This window comes from Bos taurus, chromosome X (genome assembly GCF_002263795.3).
Source record: "Bos taurus isolate L1 Dominette 01449 registration number 42190680 breed Hereford chromosome X, ARS-UCD2.0, whole genome shotgun sequence".
NCBI classification, from domain to species: domain Eukaryota; kingdom Metazoa; phylum Chordata; class Mammalia; order Artiodactyla; family Bovidae; genus Bos; species Bos taurus.
In genome coordinates this window covers 81,790,864-81,811,346 of record NC_037357.1, presented here as the reverse complement: position 1 = coordinate 81,811,346, position 20,483 = coordinate 81,790,864, and the positions used below count along the sequence as shown (strand labels likewise).

At 44.7% G+C, this 20,483-nt stretch overlaps 1 protein-coding gene across 2 annotated transcripts in view; it reads left to right on the top strand.

The window, feature by feature from the left end:
- STARD8 (StAR related lipid transfer domain containing 8) overlaps positions 1-20,483 on the top strand; it is an 82,306-nt gene that overhangs the window by 12,204 nt on the left and 49,619 nt on the right. For both annotated transcript variants that reach the window (XM_024988133.2, XM_059883487.1), the window contains exon 2: positions 3,074-3,107. In XM_024988133.2, coding sequence (XP_024843901.1) covers positions 3,074-3,107 — 34 coding nt within the window. The remainder of the gene's footprint in view (positions 1-3,073; positions 3,108-20,483) is intronic.

The following is a 20,483-nucleotide window of genomic DNA, read 5'->3' as shown; positions in this document are numbered from 1 at the left end:
ATGGGACTGGATGCCATGATCTTAGTTTTTTGATGTTGAGTTTCAAGCCAGTTTTTTCATTCTCCCTTTTTACCATTATCAAGAGGCTCCTTAGTTCCTTCCTCTTCACTTTCTGCCATTAGAGTGGTATCATCTACATATCTGAGGTTGTTTATATTTCTTCTGGTAATCTTGATTCTAGCTTATGATTCATTCAGCCCAGCATTTCTCATGATGTACTCTGCATATAAGTTAAATAAGCAAAGTGACAATTTTCCACAGTTTGTTGGGATCCATACAGTCAAAGGCATTAGTGTAGGCAATGAAGCAGATGTTTTCCTGGAATGCCCTTGCTTTCTCTGTGATCCAATGAATTTTGGCAATTTGATTTCTGGTTCCTCTACCTTTTCTAAATGGAGCTTGTACATTTGAAAGTTTTTGGTTCACATACTGCTGAAGCCTTGGTTGAAAAATTTTGAGCATAACCTTACTAGCATGTAAAATGAGCACAGTTATATGGTAGTTTGAACATTCTTTGGCATTGCCCTTCTTTGGAATTGGAATGGAAACTGACCTTTTCCAGTCTTGTGGCCACTGCTGAGCTTTCCAAATTTACTGACACATTGAGCGTAGCACTTAAATTGCATCATCTTTTAGGATTTGAACTAGCTCAGCTGGAATTCCATCATCTCCACTAGTTTTGTTCATAGTAATGCTTCCTAAGGCCCACTTGACTTCACACTCCAGGATGTCTGGTTCTAGGTGAGTGACCACACCATCATGGTTTTCTGGGTCATTAAGACCTTTCTTGTATACTTCTGTGTATTCTTGCCATCTCTTCTTAATCTCTTCTGCCTCTGTTAGGTCCTTACCGTTTCTGTCCTTTATTGTGCCCATCCTTGCATGAAATGTTCCTTTGCTATATCCAGTTTTCTTGAAGAGATCTCACATCTTTTGCATCCTATTGTTTTCCCCTATTTCTTTGCATTGTTCATTTAAGAAGGCCTTCTTATCTCTCCTTGCTATTCTCTGGGACTCTGCTATATCTTTCCCTTTCTCCTTTGCTTTTTGCTTCTTTTCTTTCCTCAGCTATTTGCAAGCACTCCTCAGACAATCATTTGTCCTTCTTGCATTTCTTTTTCTTTGGGATGGTTTTGGTCACTGCCTCCTATATGATGTTATGAAACTCAATCCATAGTTCTTCAGGCACTCTATCAGATCTAATCCCTTGAATCTATTTATCACTTCCACTGTATAATCATAAAGGATTTGATTTAGGTCATACCTGAATGGTTTAGTGGTTTTCCCTACTTTCTTCAATTTAAGCCTGAATTTTGCAATAAGGAGTTCATGATCTGGGCCACAGTCAGCTCCTGGTCTTGTTTTCGCTGACTGTATAGAGCTTCTCTATCTTCAGCTGCAAATAACATAATCAGTCTGATTTCTGTATTGACCATCTGGTGATGTCCATATATAGAGTCGTATCTTTAGTTGTTGGAAAAGGGTGTTTGCTATGACCAGTGTGTTCTCTTAACAAAACTCTGTTAGTCTTTGCCCTGCTCTATTTTGTACTCCAAGGCCAAACTTGCCTTTTATTCTGGGCATCTCTTGACTTCCTACTTTGGCACCCCAATCCCTGATGATGCAAAGAACATCTTTTTTTGTGTGTTAGTTCTAGAAGTTGTGGTAGGTCTTCATAGAACCAGTCAACTTCAGCTTCTTTAGCATCAATGGTTGGGGCATAGACTTGGATTACTGTGATGTTGAATGGTTTGCCTTGGAAATGACCTGAGATCATTCTGTCATTTTTGAGATTGCACCCAAGTACTGCGTTTTGGACTCTTTTATTGACTATAAGAGTTACTCCATTTCTTCTAAGAGAATCTTGCCCTCAGTAGTAAATATAATGGTCATCTGAACTAGAGCCACCCATTCCCATTAATTTTAGTTCACTGGTTCCTACACTGTTGATGTTCACTCTTGCCATCTCCTGCTTGACCATGTTCAATTTACCTTGATTCATGGACTTGACATTCCAGGTTCCTATGCAATATTGTTCTTTACAACATCAGGCTTACTTTTACCACCAGACATATCCACAACTGTGTGTCATTTCTGCTTTGGCCCAGCTGCTTCATTCTTTCTGGAGAGCTATTAGTAATTACTCTCTGCTCTTCCCCAGTAGCATATTGGATGACTTCCGACCTGGGAGACTCATCCTCCAGGATCATGTTATTTTGCTTTTTCATACTGTTCATGGGGTTCTCGTGGCAGGAATATTGCAGTGGGTGGCCATTTCCTCCTCCAGTTGACCACATTTTGTCAGAACTTTTCACTATGACCCATCCATCTTGGGTGGCCCTGCATAGCATGGCTCATAGCTTCATTGAGTTACACAAGCCCCTTCACCATGACAAGGCTGTGATCCACGGAGGAGAGGGTGCTCTATAAATATTTTCAATGAGTTAATTTATAATATTCTTTACCATTTAAAATATTTTTGTGTGTTGCAATTTCTTACAAAATATATGAACTTGGGATTATTACTATCCTAGGCTTATGGATGCAGAAAGTGAGTTTGAAAGATTATGGGTAATGTCCAATGTTACATAATCAATAAATAGGGGAAGGGAGCCCTATTGGAACTTGAGCTTTCCAATTCCAAATAGTGCTTTTTCCACCAACATACCTTACTTCTAATCTGGCTGATGCTATGCCAAGGATGGTATGTTCCAAGCAAATGCTGACTGATTCTATGATAATTCTTATTGTCAGGCCTTGGAACAGTACTGTGACCTGCACAGACTGCCTCCAATCTCCTGACTTGGAGGTGCTCTTAATCTATGATAATGACATGAACCAGAGGAGTCAGTCAGTGGAGGGGGAGAAAGTAGTGTGGAGTGGGCAGTCAGGAGTCTGAGCTTCTAAGCTCCACTTTGCTCTCGACATGTACCTCATTTTCCTTTTCTGTGGGCCTCCATGTGCTTTTCTGTAAAATGAGTAGATTGAACTTGCTGACTTCAAGGATTCCTTCTGATTCTAATATTTTGTGGGGCTCTGCAATGCCTTAATTTCTTCTCTCTTTCTTTTACAGTGCTTCCCATTGCTTCAAGGGAGGAAGAATGCCGGTAAGTGTGTAAGGTGGGGCTCACACGTAGCGTGCAATAGCACTGAGCTTCTCAGTGATCCTCACAGATGAGCTGATCAGGTGTCTGGGCTTGGAGCTGATGTCCTAGTGCCGAAGCTGGAGATGTCCTCTGTCTCCCTCCAGTGGGCATTTCCCAAGCTCCTTTCCCAAAGTCCACTTCTGAGGTCTTTTGAGGTGAATGAGCATGCAGACCTTCTGTGTTTCTCAGATGGATGATTTTCTCCGGTCAGGGAACCAGGGGAAGGTCTCCCTATAGAGCTATCAGCAAGTGGCCGCCACCCATATGCTTCCCTTTTTCTCAGATGCTTTCTTTTCACTAAAAAGTATATAAGGCATGGGAGATATGTTGGGAAAGGGAGCAGGTAAGAAGAGGTGAAGGAAAGAGACTTGGCATTTGGAGTTCGATATCTGATATTTCCAATGCTTACTTCGTTTGGAAATCTACCAAGAGAGTCAGTTAGGACTAAAGGGATGTACATAGCCTTGAGGGAGAAAAATCCCTGTCTTTCCTCTGCTGCAAATTTCTTTGCTTAACTGTCTTCTGCCTCTGGTGTCCCACTTAGGTGTGAACAAGTGGGTGGCATTCTGGAGCACCTACCTTCCATTGAAGAGGACACAGTTGTTTAGAGATGACTGCTTTGGGGAGAAAGAGAAAGAAAGATATTGGCCAGAAATGAATTTGCTGCCAGAGCCTGGACTCCTGGCATCAACTGGGCTTTTCTGAGGTCATCCTCTTGGCTCCAACCTGACCTCAGCCATTTCCACTGGCTACAGTTTTTCATCAGGATGAGCTCAGGACTTGAATTAGCATGGCTGCTAGATGGCAGTTAGGGTTGGGGCTCAGGGAAGCAGAAAGACACCAATTAAGAACTGGGATGCTAAGAGCCTGCACAGAGCATCTTGGTAAGATGTTGGAATAGACAACAGGAGCCCTTGCTCCTGAGGACCTCCCCAGGTCACTGGTCTTACAAGGAGGCAGAGAAGGGATCTGGTGACCTTCTAAGGGCTTTTCCACCTTAGGACCCTGAGTTCTTGGGTGGTGGCTGCTCAAAAGGAAGAGCCAGCAGGGAGAGGTGTTTATTTGCATTGCCCTGACAGCAGATGAGAGGGGACCCGTTGTGGAGCAGGAACACTGCTTTGATCAGCATGCAGCATGCATCTGTTTCTCTCTACTACCTCCCTCTCCCCAACCTTCCCCATCTCCTTCCAGAGCTTCTTGCTGAACACAGTTCCTACTTTGCAACAGAGACTTCTGGGGGCACAATATATGTGGGCTGCCCATAGTGGGGAAAGGACAAACTTCTCTATTTCAGAGACACCAGCTGCAAAGGCTAAAAAGAAACCCTCAGGTCCTGAAATAATGACCTTTCCCAGAAAAAAGCACTGGCAGAAGTTGCCAGGTTGCCTCATTAGATTGTCTGTGCCAGGCTGAGTTGCCAGGGCTGCATCCCGGGAGGGTGGGCACCAGGTGGCTTGAGTGGTCTGTGTTTTCTAGAGGAAAGAGGAGTGTCTTTAAGAGGATAGGGCCAGGCAGAAGAAGTTGTCACCTACAGAACTGAGCTAGAACTGACTTTTGTGCTGCTTCTCTAGGTTAAAGTTTGAAAATGTCTATTTAAGGACAAATGTGAACACATTGCCTTAGGCTGGTTGAAAGCCAATCTGGAACAAATTAAGAGTTTATGTGGATATGGCAGTGGAAGCAGCAAGACACCAAAAATCAAAGGACCTGGATTGTAGTCCTAATTTCATAAGCAATTCACTGTGTGGGCCCAGGCATGAAACTTCCTCTCTCTGGACCAGTGTCCACATCTATAAAATGGAGCTTACTTCATGGGGTTCTTGCATGGAGTGTAAGAAATGGTGCATTAAAAATATCAAAGTTCTGAGCAAAAATGATTATTTTTGAGATATAGCTCAGGGAGGGAGAGAACTCTTGATTTATTATTGATTTTGGGGGATGAGGTTATGCTTTCACCTGTTTTAAAATTCAAGAGATATGAAAATACAAAATCTCCCTATGCCTATCTCTTCACCACTCAGCAATCCTCTCTGATATGACCAATGTTACCAGCTTCTTGGGCCCTTGATGAGTTTAGAAGGTCTTAAAGAAAGGGAGCTGTACTAGCCAGGAGTTCAGTGGAGGCTATAGATGCCTGCTTTGGGGTCAGATTGAGGGGAATGTGCCAAGAGGGCAATGAATAAGGAATTGCAGGGCAGCAAATGTGAAATAAGCATTTGGGAATCAAGAAGCCTGGGATCTAGTCTTGACTGCACAACTCATGTTTGAAGGATGTTAAGAACCTTCCCCTCTCTGACTCTCAATGTTCTATCTGTACACTGAGCCTGTTCTGTTCTCATATGCCATTCTTGTAAGTTTCCACCAGAGTAGAATGGAAATAGTGAAGGGGAGGACTGACCAGGGACCTTTTAGAGAAGAAAAAGCCAAGACATTGACTCAAAGCTGATGACTGAGTATGCTTTGCATATGTAATCGTCTTCCTATTAAGATTAGTCAATCAAAGGTTTCTCTGTCATGCTACTGCTTCTCTCCTAGTGGTTTCATGTACAGAGCAAATCTTTGGTGCCATCTGCACAGGAGAACATTCAGTTCAGTTCAGTTCAGTTCAGTCACTCAGTCGTGTCCGACTCTTTGTGACCCCATGAATTGCAGCACACCAGGCCTCCCTGTCCATCACCAACTCCCGGAGTTCACCCAAACTCGTGTGCATCGAGTTGGTGATGCCATCCAGCCATCTCATCCTCTGTCATCCCCTTTTCCTCCTGCCCCCAATCCCTCCCAGCATCAGGGTCTTTTCCAATGAGTCAACTCTTTGCATGAGGTGGCCAAAGTATTGGAGTTTCAGCCTCAGCATCAGTCCTTCCAATGAACACCCAGGACTGATCTCCTTTAGGATGGACTGGTTGGATCTCCTTGCAGTCCAAGGGACTCTCAAGAGTCTTCTCCAGCACCACAGTTCAAAGGCATCAACATTAGGAACATCTAACTGGCTTCAACATACATAATGCTGCCCAGGCCCAGGAGGATGGCTTGAATGACCTTTGATGATTCTGCTATCATGGCCCAAGCATCCACTAACACAATATTCTCCAAGTTTCACTTATTGGTGAACCAACTTCACAGTTTTTGCCATCGTTTCATCCTGTGCAGTATGTATTTACTGTGTTTCTTTACTTCAGACTGATTTTAAACTATAACCTCACTTCAGTGTAGGAGACCCGGGATCCCTGGGTCAGGAAGGTCCCCTGGAAAAGGAAACAGCAACCCACTCCAGTATTCTCACCTGGAAAATTCTATGGACAGAGGAGCCTGGTGGGCTACAGTCCACAAGGTCACAAAAGAGTTGGACACGACTCAGCAACTAAACCACCACCAAGCTGTAAATATCTATGAAATGAGGGATTGAGATACTGGTTACAGCTTTCCTAATACATAATGAATTCACATATATCTATCATAATTCAAAATGTTGATGTATCACTCCAAATCACCCCTTGCATATATACCAAGCATTGGAAACCACAGGTGGTGATTATACAAACTGTCAGGTCAAACGGGCCTTTAGGCCTCTGTGGCTCACTCCAAGACTTGCTGAATGCTCCCGGGCTCCCTACAGCACTCCATACTCCTTATTCCTATTACTTAAGAATGAATTGCTCCTGAGATGGAAATAAGTTCTGGAGCCTAAAAGGAGCCCCTTCCCTCCAAACAAATTCTGACCTGAACCATTCTGAACTGCCTCACAGGTACTGAAGTGAGAACACTTGACCAGAGTACCAGAAGTTCTAGGTTCCCATTTTGTCTCTGTCTTTGACCAGTTGTGTGACCTTGGGCCTGTCCCTCCCCCTCTCTCGGCCCTAGTGTTCCCAATTATAAAGTGAAGTGCTTGGTCCAAATGAACTCTAAGGTATCTTGCTGCTCTGAATGAAATTTAATGACTTCTTGACTTATAGAACCTATACTTCTGTTTAACCCATTAGTTCCCCTTCCCAGCATCCCACAGAGATGAGAAGCCTGCTGACCTTCCCTCCCACTGCCCTACACCAAAGCCTTCCTGAGGCCCCCTGTTCCCAGTGCACAAGACTTTTTTTCTTGCCTATAGCCATTTGGGACTTCTCTCCAAGCTCCTGTTGAAATGGCTGAGGTGACCTGGTGAGGGGGTGGGGGTAATAGTTGGCCTGTAACAAGAGTCCTGGTTCCCCAACCCACCTGGCTTCAGCCTGGCTGCAGGTTTGGCCTGAACACCAGACTTCATCCATCAGATGCCCCAGACCTGTCCCTCCAGCTCTGGGAGAGCAGAGAAGACTAGTTTAAAAGGGAGAAAATAGAAACAAAGACATTTATTTAAGTTGCTATTAAACATCACTTCTAAGGCTCAAGAGGAGAGTATACCAAAACATTGAGCCTATGAAAATTACCAGAATAATAATAATTAGCTCCCTTTCTTTTGAAAAAGACCAAAAAATTATTGTAACTAATTCTTGACAGATCTGGCCCATTTAACATTTGCCTTTTGATGAAGAACACTGGCAGGCCATAGCTTATCTAGCAATTGACAGATATTTTACCCAGCAACTTGGAGTAGTATAAAAATCGACTGAGTTAGTGGGTTCCTGGAATTGATTATCATTTGAGACAGGAAATCTTTCAACTGTGGTCTACAGTGAATTCAGCCAAGGTAAATAACATTGGACTATGGGTTGAAAATTCCAAGATCTAATCCCAAATCTGACATTAACTCCTTCTGTGACCTTGAGTTAGTTGTCTCCCCTGCCTGAGCCACAATTTCCATGTATGAAAAATAAGAAAGTTGAACTAGAAGGTCTCAAGATCATCTGTACTATACTCTGTGTCATCCTCCACCCCTTGTTCCTGCCAGAGTCAGACTGAAAGAAGGGAGAGGCAAGGATAGGGTCAGAGGAAAGGGCAATTTCAAGATGTTTTTTGGGATAAGGAAAGGATTTCCAGACCCATAGAGGAAAGTCTAATAGCTTCTTTTGGGGTCAAAAGGGGATGGGAATTCCAGGTCCCCGATGCTTGCTTTCAGGAATGCAAAATAGAAAGCCAGGGTTACAGATGGGCCAGGCAAATGTCCTGATGCACAGCTGAGTTGACCACTTTTGCAGCCTGGGCCAATCCAGAAGATCAGAATAAGGGCTGTGTGGCACAGGACAGCTACCCACAGGCTGGGTGGAGGAATGGGAATTGCAAATGAAATGACAGATCTGGAAAGGACCTGAGAAGTGTTATTGGACACTTCTACCAGGAATTCACATGAATCCTTCAAACTCAACACTAAAAGTCATAGTTCTTCATCATTCTCCTGGAAACCTTCTCCTTCTCTAGGATTCTTTTTCTTGTTGAATGTACTATCATCCACCCTGTAACTCAAGCAAGAATCATGGAAATTGCCTGGGCTCCTCCCTCTCTTACTGGCTACCATCCAGTCACCAAATCATGCCCATGAATCTTCTCTGTAATGTTTCTCAAATCTGTCCCTTCTTTTCCACCCACACCGTCATAGTCCTCCATTTTGGCCCTTAAGAGCTCTGTCATGGATGGTTTCTATGGTTCCTAACTGGTCTCCCTGACAGCTTGCTTTCCCTTCCGGTCCACCTCCCATACTGCTGTCAGAGTTCTCTCTTTAAAAGAAAAATTTGGTCATGCTCAAAAACCTTTGATTGTTCCCTACCTTTGGTCAAAATCCAGATTTTTTGCATTGGCAACTAAGGTTCTTCACAACTTAATGACCTATCTTTCTTTCTCCGTCTGCCACCACACCCACACATTTCTGAGCCTCGTGGGACAGTATTTCCCATGCATACAATGAACTCTCATATTGGACTCTCACTGCATGTATCTTTGCCAGCCCCCCTACTTGGCTTGTCAAGCCATCTTCTGGTTCTCTGGACAAACCCATCTTGTTGATATCTCTATTATAACACAACATGCTGTTCTGCATTTGCTTCTTTTCTTTTCTGTATATCCCATGGATCATGAGTTGTTGGTGTACAAGAGCTACATCTGACTGACCTCTATATTCCCAGAACTAAGTAAGCACAGGGCCTCACATAAACAATGAATCTGCAAGGACTGCCATTTATTTTTGATGGCATAGTGAAAGAACTGCTGGTAATTAGACCAGTGACTTCTTTCTCAGCAGACATTCTTCCCTATCTTTTCAGCTCTGAACTAGCTATTACAGATCAACACAGAGCCCCCACTGGCTCCAGATGGCAAATTGTCTTGAGACAAGGCTTTGAGGGGCTAAGAGTTGCAGTCAATGGTACAGATCCATGTAAAACACATTTCCACCAAACCCTTGAAACTTGGAGGTTGCCTACATCTCAAGACAAGAAGGGCACTTAAAGACCATATTTACATTAACTGGTAGCTTACAAACTGAGTTCTGAGGAACTCTAGAGTTCCCAGAGATTCACTGGGGGATATGAGGGGAGGACAGAGCTGCAGGGTTGCTTCACTCAACCAAATCTACTTCACCTCTTGGAGGTTCCATAAAGGTTTCATTTGGGGACTGAAGTTGGTCACGTAAAAGTAAATATTGGTGACTACTGCTCTAGTCATGTGGTCAATTGCTAACAGGCTCCCTTTTTACCATTCCTGCTATATATCCACTCAGGCTCAGTCCAAACTCCAGGTATGGTCAAGCATTCCTTTTCATTCTGTACTCAGTTGAAAGTCCTTCTTTATGTGAAGCCAGAATCTTCCTCACAACTTCCACCCAGTGGTCTTGTTTTCACCCCTTGCAGTCTCATGGAAGCTGTTATATTCCTCCTCTCTATGACCAATCTGCTGGCGCTTAGAATTTCCCAAAGTCTGAGATGGAAGGAGCCTTGTAGCTCATACAGTCTAATGTTCCCACTGCAATTGGTGAAACTGAAGTCAGAGTAGGTAGGTCATCTGAAAAACAGAAGACGGCACTTAGTAGTAAAACTGAGACTAGAACCCAAGTCCCCACTCTTGTATAGTATCCTCCTAGAATCTGTCTTTCCAGAGAGCGAACAGCACCAGCTCCCAATTTCTCACAGCCCTGATGATTCTCCCCTAAACTTGCTCCAGACTGACAGTACCCAAGGGCTGAAGATCAGTAGCTCAGCTGATAAAAGTTCCATGGCAACCTGGTTTTGATCAGCCTGGGGTAAGGGCAAAGGCAAAGAAGAACAAACAGGCATCAGAACCAGCGTTGGCTGCTTCCTCATCACAGCCTGGACGCTGTTCTCCTCTTTCCATGGGACTAAAATTCCATCCCAACAGCCCTCCTCCCATGGCAGGGCAGCCAAGGGGCAGCTTTCAGAGGCCCCTTGTGACCTGTTTGCTAGAGGGTCCCTGCTGTGTGACTCTCCACATCCCCAAACCAGAAACAGGAAGAGTTGGTTTGGTTTATGTTTCAAGAGGAAAAATGAAAACATAGGAAGTAGGGCTCCTGAGAACAGAGGCTTCCAACTCTGCGTCATGTGCCCCTGGAGCAGGATATTCCAGGGAATACATTCCACCAGGGAAGGGAAAGGCCTCCTTACTGAAAACAAAACACAAAGCCCTTCAAGGTTTGGAAAAAGAAAAAGGCCAAAAGGGACTTTTAAGGAGTGGAGGAGAAACCGTTTCAGAATATCCAACGCTCCCCACCTCCCCCTTCTGCCACTTGGCGCTATTATACTTTGACCTCACTGCTGTTATCAGCACATCTGGACCCCAGAGATGCCCTGCTCCCTTTAACCTATGGCCCCAGAGAAAGTCGGAGCACCTTTTCTTGTTTCCCTGAAGATCATCAAAGTAGGCTGGCATGCAGAACCTTTCTCTAAAACAAAGAAAAAAAAGCAGAATGAATAATGAGTTCATTAATCCATTAACAGAGCATGCAAATGGCAGAACAACATTCAAACTTTATAAAACACATGCTTCTTGTCTTGAGAAAGCCATCAAAAACAGGGAAGCACTTTACCAGTCCCTAAATATCTCTCACAGGATAACTACTTCATCAACCTACATAAGCAGCTGTAAGCTTGCCTGATTTTCTCTCCTCTCAGCTCTCTGTTCCTGGGATGTGGATGCCATCTTGTTTCTCAATCACAGTCACCAAAAGGTCTTTTAGGAAGTAAAAAACCTTTGAGAATCCCTGGTGTCCTTTCCAGTTCTGGTTTCTGGGCTGAGGAACATGCCTACTTCACAGCTAGTTGGCAGGGTTGAAGTGTGGATCACCTGGGTGCCAAAGAAACATGGTCCTGCAAAGCAAACAATTCTGGCTACAGAGCTTCTATATGTGTCATGTGTGTGAATGCATGCACACACATGACCTCTTTACCAAAATCTTGACCTTCACCACACAAAAGCCTACTACTGTCTGTTGCTTTTCAATGGTATCTCTGTCCCCCTGGGCTAGAGGTAAGCAGAAGATTTTCCCAGAAGATGTTTCCAAGAGCATCTGCTTGGAATAGCTCATTCTCCCTAAAAGATCTGAGGGGAGGGAAACATCATTTTTTTTTATTGTTTTTTTTTTAATTTATTTTATTTTTAAACTTTACATAATTGTATTAGTTTTGCCAAACATCAAAATGAATCCATCACAGGTATACATGTGCTCCCCCTCCTGAACCCTCCTCCCTCCTCCCTCCCCATACCATCCCTCCAGGTCGTCCCAGTGCACCAGCCCCAAGCATCCAGTATCGTGCATTGAACCTGGACTGGCATCTCGTTTCATACATGATATTTTACATGTTTCAATGCCATTCTCCCAAATCTTCCCACCCTCTCCCTCTCCCACAACAAGCATAAATGTAGGTAATGGAATAGCATGCAAAATTTACACGAATTTGTAAGATAAATATAGAGATGTCCAGGAAATTTCTCACTTGTGACTGGCTACATGGGCTTCCGTGGCTCCTCAGGGCTGTGCAGGGAATGAGTTCATCCTGTTCAGTTGTTTGGGGGTACTATGGTGCAAAAGTTTGAGAAGCACTCACTAAGCAGGTAGGTTCCCTGAGGGTAGAAACTTTGTCTCATTCCCCTCTGTATCCTCATGCTTAATACATAGCCTCAGATAAGTATATCATATCTAATATATCAGATATCATATTGATATCATATCAAATATAAATAACCTCAGATATTCAGATGACACCACCCTTATGGCATAAAATAAAGAAGAAATAAAGAGCCTCTTGATGAAAGTGAAAGAGGAGAGTGAAAAAGTTGGCTTAAAACCCAACATTCAGAAAACGACATCATGGCATCCGGTCCCATCACTTCACGGGAAATAGATGGGGAAACAGTGGAAACAGTGTCAGACTTTATTTTTCTGGGCTCCAAAATCACTGCAGATGGTGATTGCAGCCATGAAATTAAAACACACTTACTCCTTGGAAGGAAAGTTATGACCACCCTAGATAGCATATTCAAAAGCAGAGACATTACTTTGCCAACAAAGGTCCGTCTAGTTAAGGCTATGGTTTTTCCAGTGGTCATGTATGGATGTGAGAGTTGGACTGTGAAGAAAGCTGAGCGCCGAAAAATTGATGCTTTTGAACTGTGGTGTTGGAGAAGACTCTTGAGAGTCCCTTGGACTGCAAGGAGATCCAACCAGTCCATTCTAAAGGAGATTGGTCCTGGGTGTTCTTCAGAAAGAATGATGCTAAAGCTGAAACTCCAGTACTTTGGCCACCTCATGTGAAGAGTTGACTCATTGGAATAGACCCTTATGCTGGGAGGGATTGGGGGCAGGAGGAGAAGGGGACGACAGAGGATGAGATGGCTGGATGGCATCACTGACTCAATGGACGTGAGTTTGAGTGAACTCTGGGAGTTGGTGATGGACAGGGAGGCCTGGCGTGCTGGAGTCCATGGAGTTGCAAAGAGTCGGACACGACTGAGCAACTGAACTAAACTGAACTGAATACATAGCCAGCCACAGAGACAGTGTTTGAGGGCTATTTGCTTTATCCTTCCATCCACCCATCCACTTATGCGTCATTCCCAAGATGCCAGTGAAAAAAGTAGTTTAAGGTTGATGCAAAGGGCTCGGTTTCTGAAGAATTCGGACATCTCTGGGTCTGATGTCTGACTCTGTCACTTATCAACTTTCTGAGCCTCAGTTGTCTCCGTTTGAAAGTAAAGATCCAAATACCCAATTCTTGGTTTGTTGTGGGAACTAAGTGTGATAGTGGGAGTGAGACAGCTCAATAAGCTCCCAAAGTGAAGGTGTTAGTCAATCAGTCATGTCTGATTCTTTGCGACCCCATAGACTGTATAGCCTACCAGGCTCCTCTGTCTATGGGATTCTCCAGGAAAGAATACTGGAGAGGGTAGCCATTCCCTTCTCCAGGGGATTTTCTGGACCCAGGAATCACTTTCAGGCAATATACAAATAATAGTTATTAAATGATTATGAAAATTACCACCATGACCAGTCCAAGCAAGAGAGTGGGGGGAGGGAGAGATGTTTTCTCCAGTCCAGAAGTCTGATTTGAGATTTAAGAAGGCAGGAGCTGAGATCTCAGGAATGAGCCCCTGGGCCTCTGGGATGGGGAAGGCCCAGGTTAACTATCTTTGCTCTGGAGCCCCACCCCCACTCCAGGGAGCCAGTGTATAGAGGCCAAAGGGCAACTTTGGGTGGAGTGATGGAAGTATCAGATGTGCTTCTGTTCACCTCCCCGTCTTCAAAGACCAGATGTGCTGCTTTCTCCTATTGGCCAATGAGCCCCTTGAAGGCCTGGCTCTCAAGGGTCGTTTGTCAGTAGGGTGAAAGTTGCAGTCAGGCACAATGGCTTGGTGGCTAACAGCTCTGTGACCTTGGGCAACTATCTTCTTCTCCACCCTGACTTCCCAATCATTAAAATGAAGGAATTGGATAGAGCGGCTACTAAGGCCTTTCCATCTCTCACACACTATGGTTGTGTGACACTTAATTGAATAGGTGTTTGACCTTGTTTTTCCAAAAATGTGAGCAATCTGATCATCTGATAGTCTGACACTGATCCTGGACCTTAGGGAAAAGCAGTGTGGGAGGCCTGGCTGGGCCCCCTTCTGTATGCAAAGCCTCCTGGTCCCCATGGCTCCTTCTGCTCAAGTGTGGCTGGACTGGCCCACCCCCAGAGCCATTCGTGATCATGTTCCAGATGAGGGGCAAGTGGGTGAAGCAGGTGTTTCCCAAGGCTGGGACTCAGGCCTAGGTAGCTCACAATATAAAATGAAGAAAGGAAAGAAAACAGGAAATCCTGCCCATTTTATGTACTTAATTGTTCAGGAAGAATTCCTTCTAGTCAGCACAGTTGTCTCAGAAGTTACTGACACCTGCTGAGCTGGAGTGCTGCTGGGGTCCCTGGGATTCACAGACTCCCACTTCCATCTCAGTCTGTTCAGACCTTTGCCATTCTTTGAAACTCAAGTCAAATAGTATGTCCTCCAACCTTTAAGTCTCTTGCATACTGTGTATACTTGTCTTAGAGAATGGATCATGTTCTGCCTTGTACTGGAGTATTTCCTTCACATGCTGTGCTGTGCTTAGTCGCTCAGTCACGTCCAGCTCTTTGCAACCCCATGGACCATAGCCCACCAGGCTCCTCTGTCCATGAGGATTCTTCAGGGAAGAACACTGGAGTGGGTTGCCATGCCCTCCTTCAGCATTGCAGGTGGATTCTTTACCTTTGGAGCCACCAGAGAAGCCCAAGAATACTGGAGTGGGAAGCCTATCCCTTCTCCAGGGGATCTTCCCAACCCAGGAATAGAACTGGGGTCTCCTACATTGCAGGCAGATTCTTTACCAGCTGAGCTACCAGGGAAGCCCATTTCCTTCACATACTGGTTAAGAATCATTCTCAGAGGAAAATCCTTAATGAATATCTGGATATAAGATAGAGAGCCAAAGTCCCATTAATCTTCACTCCCATTTTCCAAGTTAGCCACCGTTAAGAAGTTATTCTAGTAGCTTCCCAGAAAGGTTCTATTATCAAGGTTATTGAAAATCTGAGAGAGCATGAGGCTTTGGAGGGAGCAGTAGCTCTGAAGATTAAACACCTGGGTTTGTCTCTCAGCTCTCCACTCAGCTAGGGTCAATTCTCTCCTATCTTTGACTCTCAGTCCTTTGCTCTGTAAAATGGGATAACAGTTCCTCACCTGCTATCTCACATCATTGTTGTAAGGACCAAATGAGACAAAATCACTAAAAGTGTTTGGACAACTGTAAAGGATGCTCTATTTATCTCCGTGCTGGTCTCTGTAACTTGACTGTCAGCACACTGAAAACAGAAATCTTGGCCCATCCAGGGTTGGGTCCCCATTGCCCTTAGTTCTGATGACTTGTCTGGAACAGGCAGGGGGTCACTCTTGGAAGGGATGGGGGTCAGGCATGGAGCTCAAGCCCAGGGGCTGTACTACACCTAGAGGAGTTGGTGCTTTGCTGCTTCCTGGGTTCTAGACAGACACTTCCCTGAGCTTCCTCTGGAATCAAGCTCAACCTCAAACAAGGGAACCATTTTTCTAAAGTCACTTGGCTTTTAAAAGAGACACAGATGTGTAGAACAGTCTTTTGGACTCTGTGGGAGAGGGAGAGGGTGGGATGATTTGGGAGAATGGCATTGAAACATGTATAATTTCAAATATGAAACAAATCACCAGTCCAGGTTCGATGCATGATACAGGATGCTTGGGGCTGGTGCACTGGGATGACCCAGAGGGATGGTACGGGGAGGGAGGTGGGAGAGGGGTTCAGGATGGGGAACATGTGTACACCTGTGGCGGATTCATTTTGATGTATGGCAAAACCAATACAATATTGTAAAGTAATTAGCCTCCAATTAAAATAAATAAATTTACATTAAAAAAAAATAAAGTCACTTGGCTTTTAACATGCTGACCCACTTTGTAAAGCTCCCAGTTCCTCAGATTCTGGCCCAAAGTCCTGTTTTCTGGGTTCTCAGCACACACACACACACATTCATATCAGTTCAGTTCAGTTCAGTTCAGTCGCTCAGTCATGTCCGACTTGGCGACCCCATGAATCGCAGCACACCAGGCCTCCCTGTCCATCACCAACTCCCGGAGTTCACTCAGACTCACGTCCATCGAGTCAGTGATGCCATCCAGCCATCTCATCCTCTGTCATCCCCTTCTCCTCCTGCCCCCAATCCCTCCCAGCATCAGAGTCTTTTCCAATGAGTCAATTCTTCGCATGAGGTGGCCAAAGTACTGGAGTTTCAGCTTTAGCATCATATACATAGATACAAATGAGAGAGAGAGAGAGAGAGAAGTGGTCAAGAAAATTCAATTTTCTAAATGGATCAGATATAAAATGGTTGTAAATTAGAGCTAGAAAACTCCTCAGATATCATTTAGTCAAATCACCACCTCCCCTTCAACCTTTATCAGATAGAGAAACTGAGACTCAGAAAAGAGAGGGGGATGCACCCAGGGAGTTAGTGGCTCTGACAGTCAAGCAAAGGTAGGCAGAGGGACAAAGCTTTGGGCTTTGAGTTCAAGTTGAGGGAACCAGCTGGGGAAGGTTAGTGAACCCCGAGAAGAGATGACTGTGGCCAGAATGTGATCATTTAGGAGAAGAAGTTAGGACCAGCTGTGAAATTCCCCTGCCAAGCAGAAATATAAGAAATATGAGAGTTCTGGTTTGGCAAGTTATTATGAGCCTTGCTGAGCAAGCAGAAGGAGGAGAGAGGAAGAGAAAAACAGAGGGAGCCAGAAAAGGAGATGAAATGGAAGAAGGAAGGCTGACCTGGGCAAATGGAGGGCAATTAGAGTCCTGAGTCAGTAAGGGCTGAACTGAGCACGTCAGCAGAGCCTCATCGCCTGTGGGACATCCAGCCACCTTACAAGTTTCCGCTGGTCTGCTCTCTGGTTTCCTCTAGGCTCTGAGCATGTAAGCCAGCACTTAGTTTCTTAGCAAACTCACCCTTTTCCCATTGTGCACTGTTTGGGGAAGTGGCCTCAAACCATAGGCTTTAGCTCTGCAGATTTAGCTTGAGGGCATACTGAAGCCTGGCCTGGCTGCCAACACAGGAATGTACCTGCTCTACAGCCATGGTCTGGTTTCAGGCACACAGTCACATTGAGAGGTGGAACTCAGCCCATTTTGCAGATGAAGGATAAGAGAACATGCCAATGGAAACAACCATAAGAACAGCAAAAATAAATAAATACGTATTGAGAACCAATAGTAGGGCTGATCAAGGAGGGCCCTAGAGTCAAAATGCCTGTATTCAAATCCCAGTTGCACCATCCATTAGCTGTGCAATCTTGGATAAGTTGCTTAACTTCTCAGTTGCCTCAGTGTCCTATGTGTAAAATGAAGATAACAATTGCGCCCTCTTGAGAAGATTTGGAAGGAACAAATAAGTTGACTCTGGTACAACCTTTAAACAATGCCTGGCACTCAGTGCTCAATAAATAATAGCTATCATTGTCACCATTGTTACATGCTGAGCACTGCTCTAAACGTTTGACTTGTATTATGGCCTGTAATGATCACTCAGAAGGGAACTGAGGCCTAAGTGTGAGGACATGTCTAGTCCATTTGCTTTTTTTAGGTGTAAACTAAATCCTATGTGGAAGCTCAAAGTATAAAACAAAAAGCAGCATGACTCTGACTGAAGCAAGGTGAGATAGGCTCAGCCTTCCTTTGTTCTCCCTTCCTCCAACATCCCCACGATAGGCTTTAAGGCTCCTTCCTAGCCACTGTGAGGCACAAACTGCAAGCCTGCTGATCTAGTCCATCTAACCTTTTTATGATCAGATGAAGATATCATTAGACCTGAAAGGGCAAGTAACCTGCCCAAAGATTACATAGCAGGTCAAAGGCCGAAGGGAACACAGATGGCAACACTGGGCTTGAAGGATAATAACTTGGTCAAAGAGAACAACCTCCTTGGTTAAATTAGAACATAGACCATCCAGGCTTGGATGGAGAAGAGCCAGGAAAAGATGGTGAGCAGGAGGGAGGGGGAGGCTGACCCAGAGACCCTGTCTCTAGGCCCTGAGTGTGAACAGCCCCTCTGGACCCTCATATCTGGCTGGGCCCACCCCTGACTTTAAGACAACAAGACAAGGCCCTGTCCTCACAGAGCCTCTAACTACACAGGGTTTGGGGTTTTGTTCTGACAAAGGATGTGGTCCCTGTCCCTGAGCTCTCCAGTCTGGGGGATGTAGCTGACACAGGGGCTAAATCCTGCCATTTAGCCTTTCTGACTGAACTCTTGGCATGAGAGAACACTTTCAAGAGACTCCACCTTCAAGGTTCTGGAACAGCAGCCTGGTTTTCAACTCACTGTTGTTGGGGAAGTACAAAGGGACAGCCTGACTCCCCACTCCTTTCACTGCTACACTTGTGTTGCAAGTGGTGTTCAAGGCTCACCACTGTTTATCTGACAACCTGCACTTTGTCAGCTTTTGTTTGCAGACTTTGGCATGGGTTAACTGAAGATACCACACAGAGAAGAAATTACAGATGTTCCCCTTAGAGATATTCCCCCCTAGTGATAGAATTCCAGCTCAGCTATTTAAAATCCTAAAAGATGATGCTGTTAAAGTGCTGCACTCAATATGTCAGCAAATTTGGAAAACTCAGCAGTGGCCACAGAACTGGAAAATGTCAGTTTTCATTCCAATCCCAAAGAAGGGCCGTGCCAAAGAATGTTCAAATTATCATGCAATTGTGCTCATTTCACATGCTAGGAGGGGCTTCCCTGATAGCTCAGTTGGTAAAGAATCCGTCTGCAATGCAGGAGACCTGAGTTTGATCCCCGGATTGGGAAGATCCCCTGGAGAAGGGAAAGGCTACCCACTCCAGTATTCTGGCTTGGAGAATTCCATGGAGAATTCCATGAGGTCACAAAGAGTCAGATACGACTGAGCAACTTTCACTTTCACATGCTAGGAAGATAATGCTCAAAATCCTTCAAACTAAGCTTCGGCAGTAAAGGCAGAGGAACCAGGGATCGAATTGCCAACATCCATTGGATCATAGAAAAAGCAAGGGAATTCTAGAAAAAGACATATACTTCTGCATCACTGACAACGCTAAAGCCTTTGACTGTGTGGATCATGACAAACTGTGGGAAATTCTTAAAAAGATGGGAATACCAGACCACCTTACCTACCTCCTGAGAAACCTGTATGCAGGCCAAGAAGCAACAGTTAGAACCAGACATGGAAAAACGGACTGGTTCAAAATTGGGAAAAGAATATATCAAGGCTGTATATTGTCATCCTGCTTATTTAATTTATATGCAGAATACATCATGCAAAATGCCAGGCTGGATTACTCACAAGCTGAAATAAAGATTCTGGGAGAAATATGAACATCCTCAGATATGCAGATGATACCACTCTAATGGCAGAAAGCACAGAGGAACTGAAGAGCCTCTTGATGAGGGTGAAAGAGGAGAGTGAAAAAGCTGAATTAAAACTCAACATTCAAAAACTAAGATCGTGGCATCCAGTCCCATCACTTTATGGCAAATAGATAGGGAAAAAGTGGAAAAAGTGACAAATTTTATTTTGGGGGGGGGGGGGTTTCAAAACCATTGCAGATGGTGACTGCAGCCACGAAATTAAAAGATGCTTGCTCCTTGGAAGGAAAGCTCTGACAAACCTAGACAATGTATTAGAAAGTGGAGCCATCCCTTTGCTACAAAAGTCTGTACAGCCAAAGCTATGTTTTTTCCAGTAGTCATATATGGATGCAAGAGTTGGACCATAAAGAAGATTGAGCACTAAAAAACTGATGACTTCAAACGGTGGTGCTGGAGAAGACTCTTGAGAGTCCCTTAGACTGCAAGAAGATCAAACCAGTCACTCCTAAAGAAAATCAACCCTGAATATTCACTGGAAGGACTGATGCTGAAGCTTCAATACTTTGGCCAGCTGATGTGAACAGCTGACTCACTGGAAAAGACCCTGATTCTGGGAAAGATTGGGAGCAGGAGGAGTAGGGCAGACAGAGGATGAGATGGTTGGATGGTCTCATTGACACAATGGACATGAGTTTGAGCAAACTCTGGGAGATATAGAAGGACAGGGAAGCCTGGCATGCTGCAGTCCATGTGGTCACAAAGAATCAGATATGGCTTAGTGACTCAACAACCCCTCAGAGAAATGTGGGACTTCTCTGGATCCCTTCTGACCTGATCATTTGAACCACTCAGACCCATAAGACCTCAGGAGGATGACAGAATCTGCAGGACAGGGCAAGGCAAGAGCAAATACTGAAGGGCAAAGCCTGGGTACAGGGCCCTGGGTTTCTTGCCCCTCCCTGGATGGGCCTAGGACCTCCATCTGTATAATGGGGGGGGTGGAGCAGATGCTCTCTGAGGGCACACC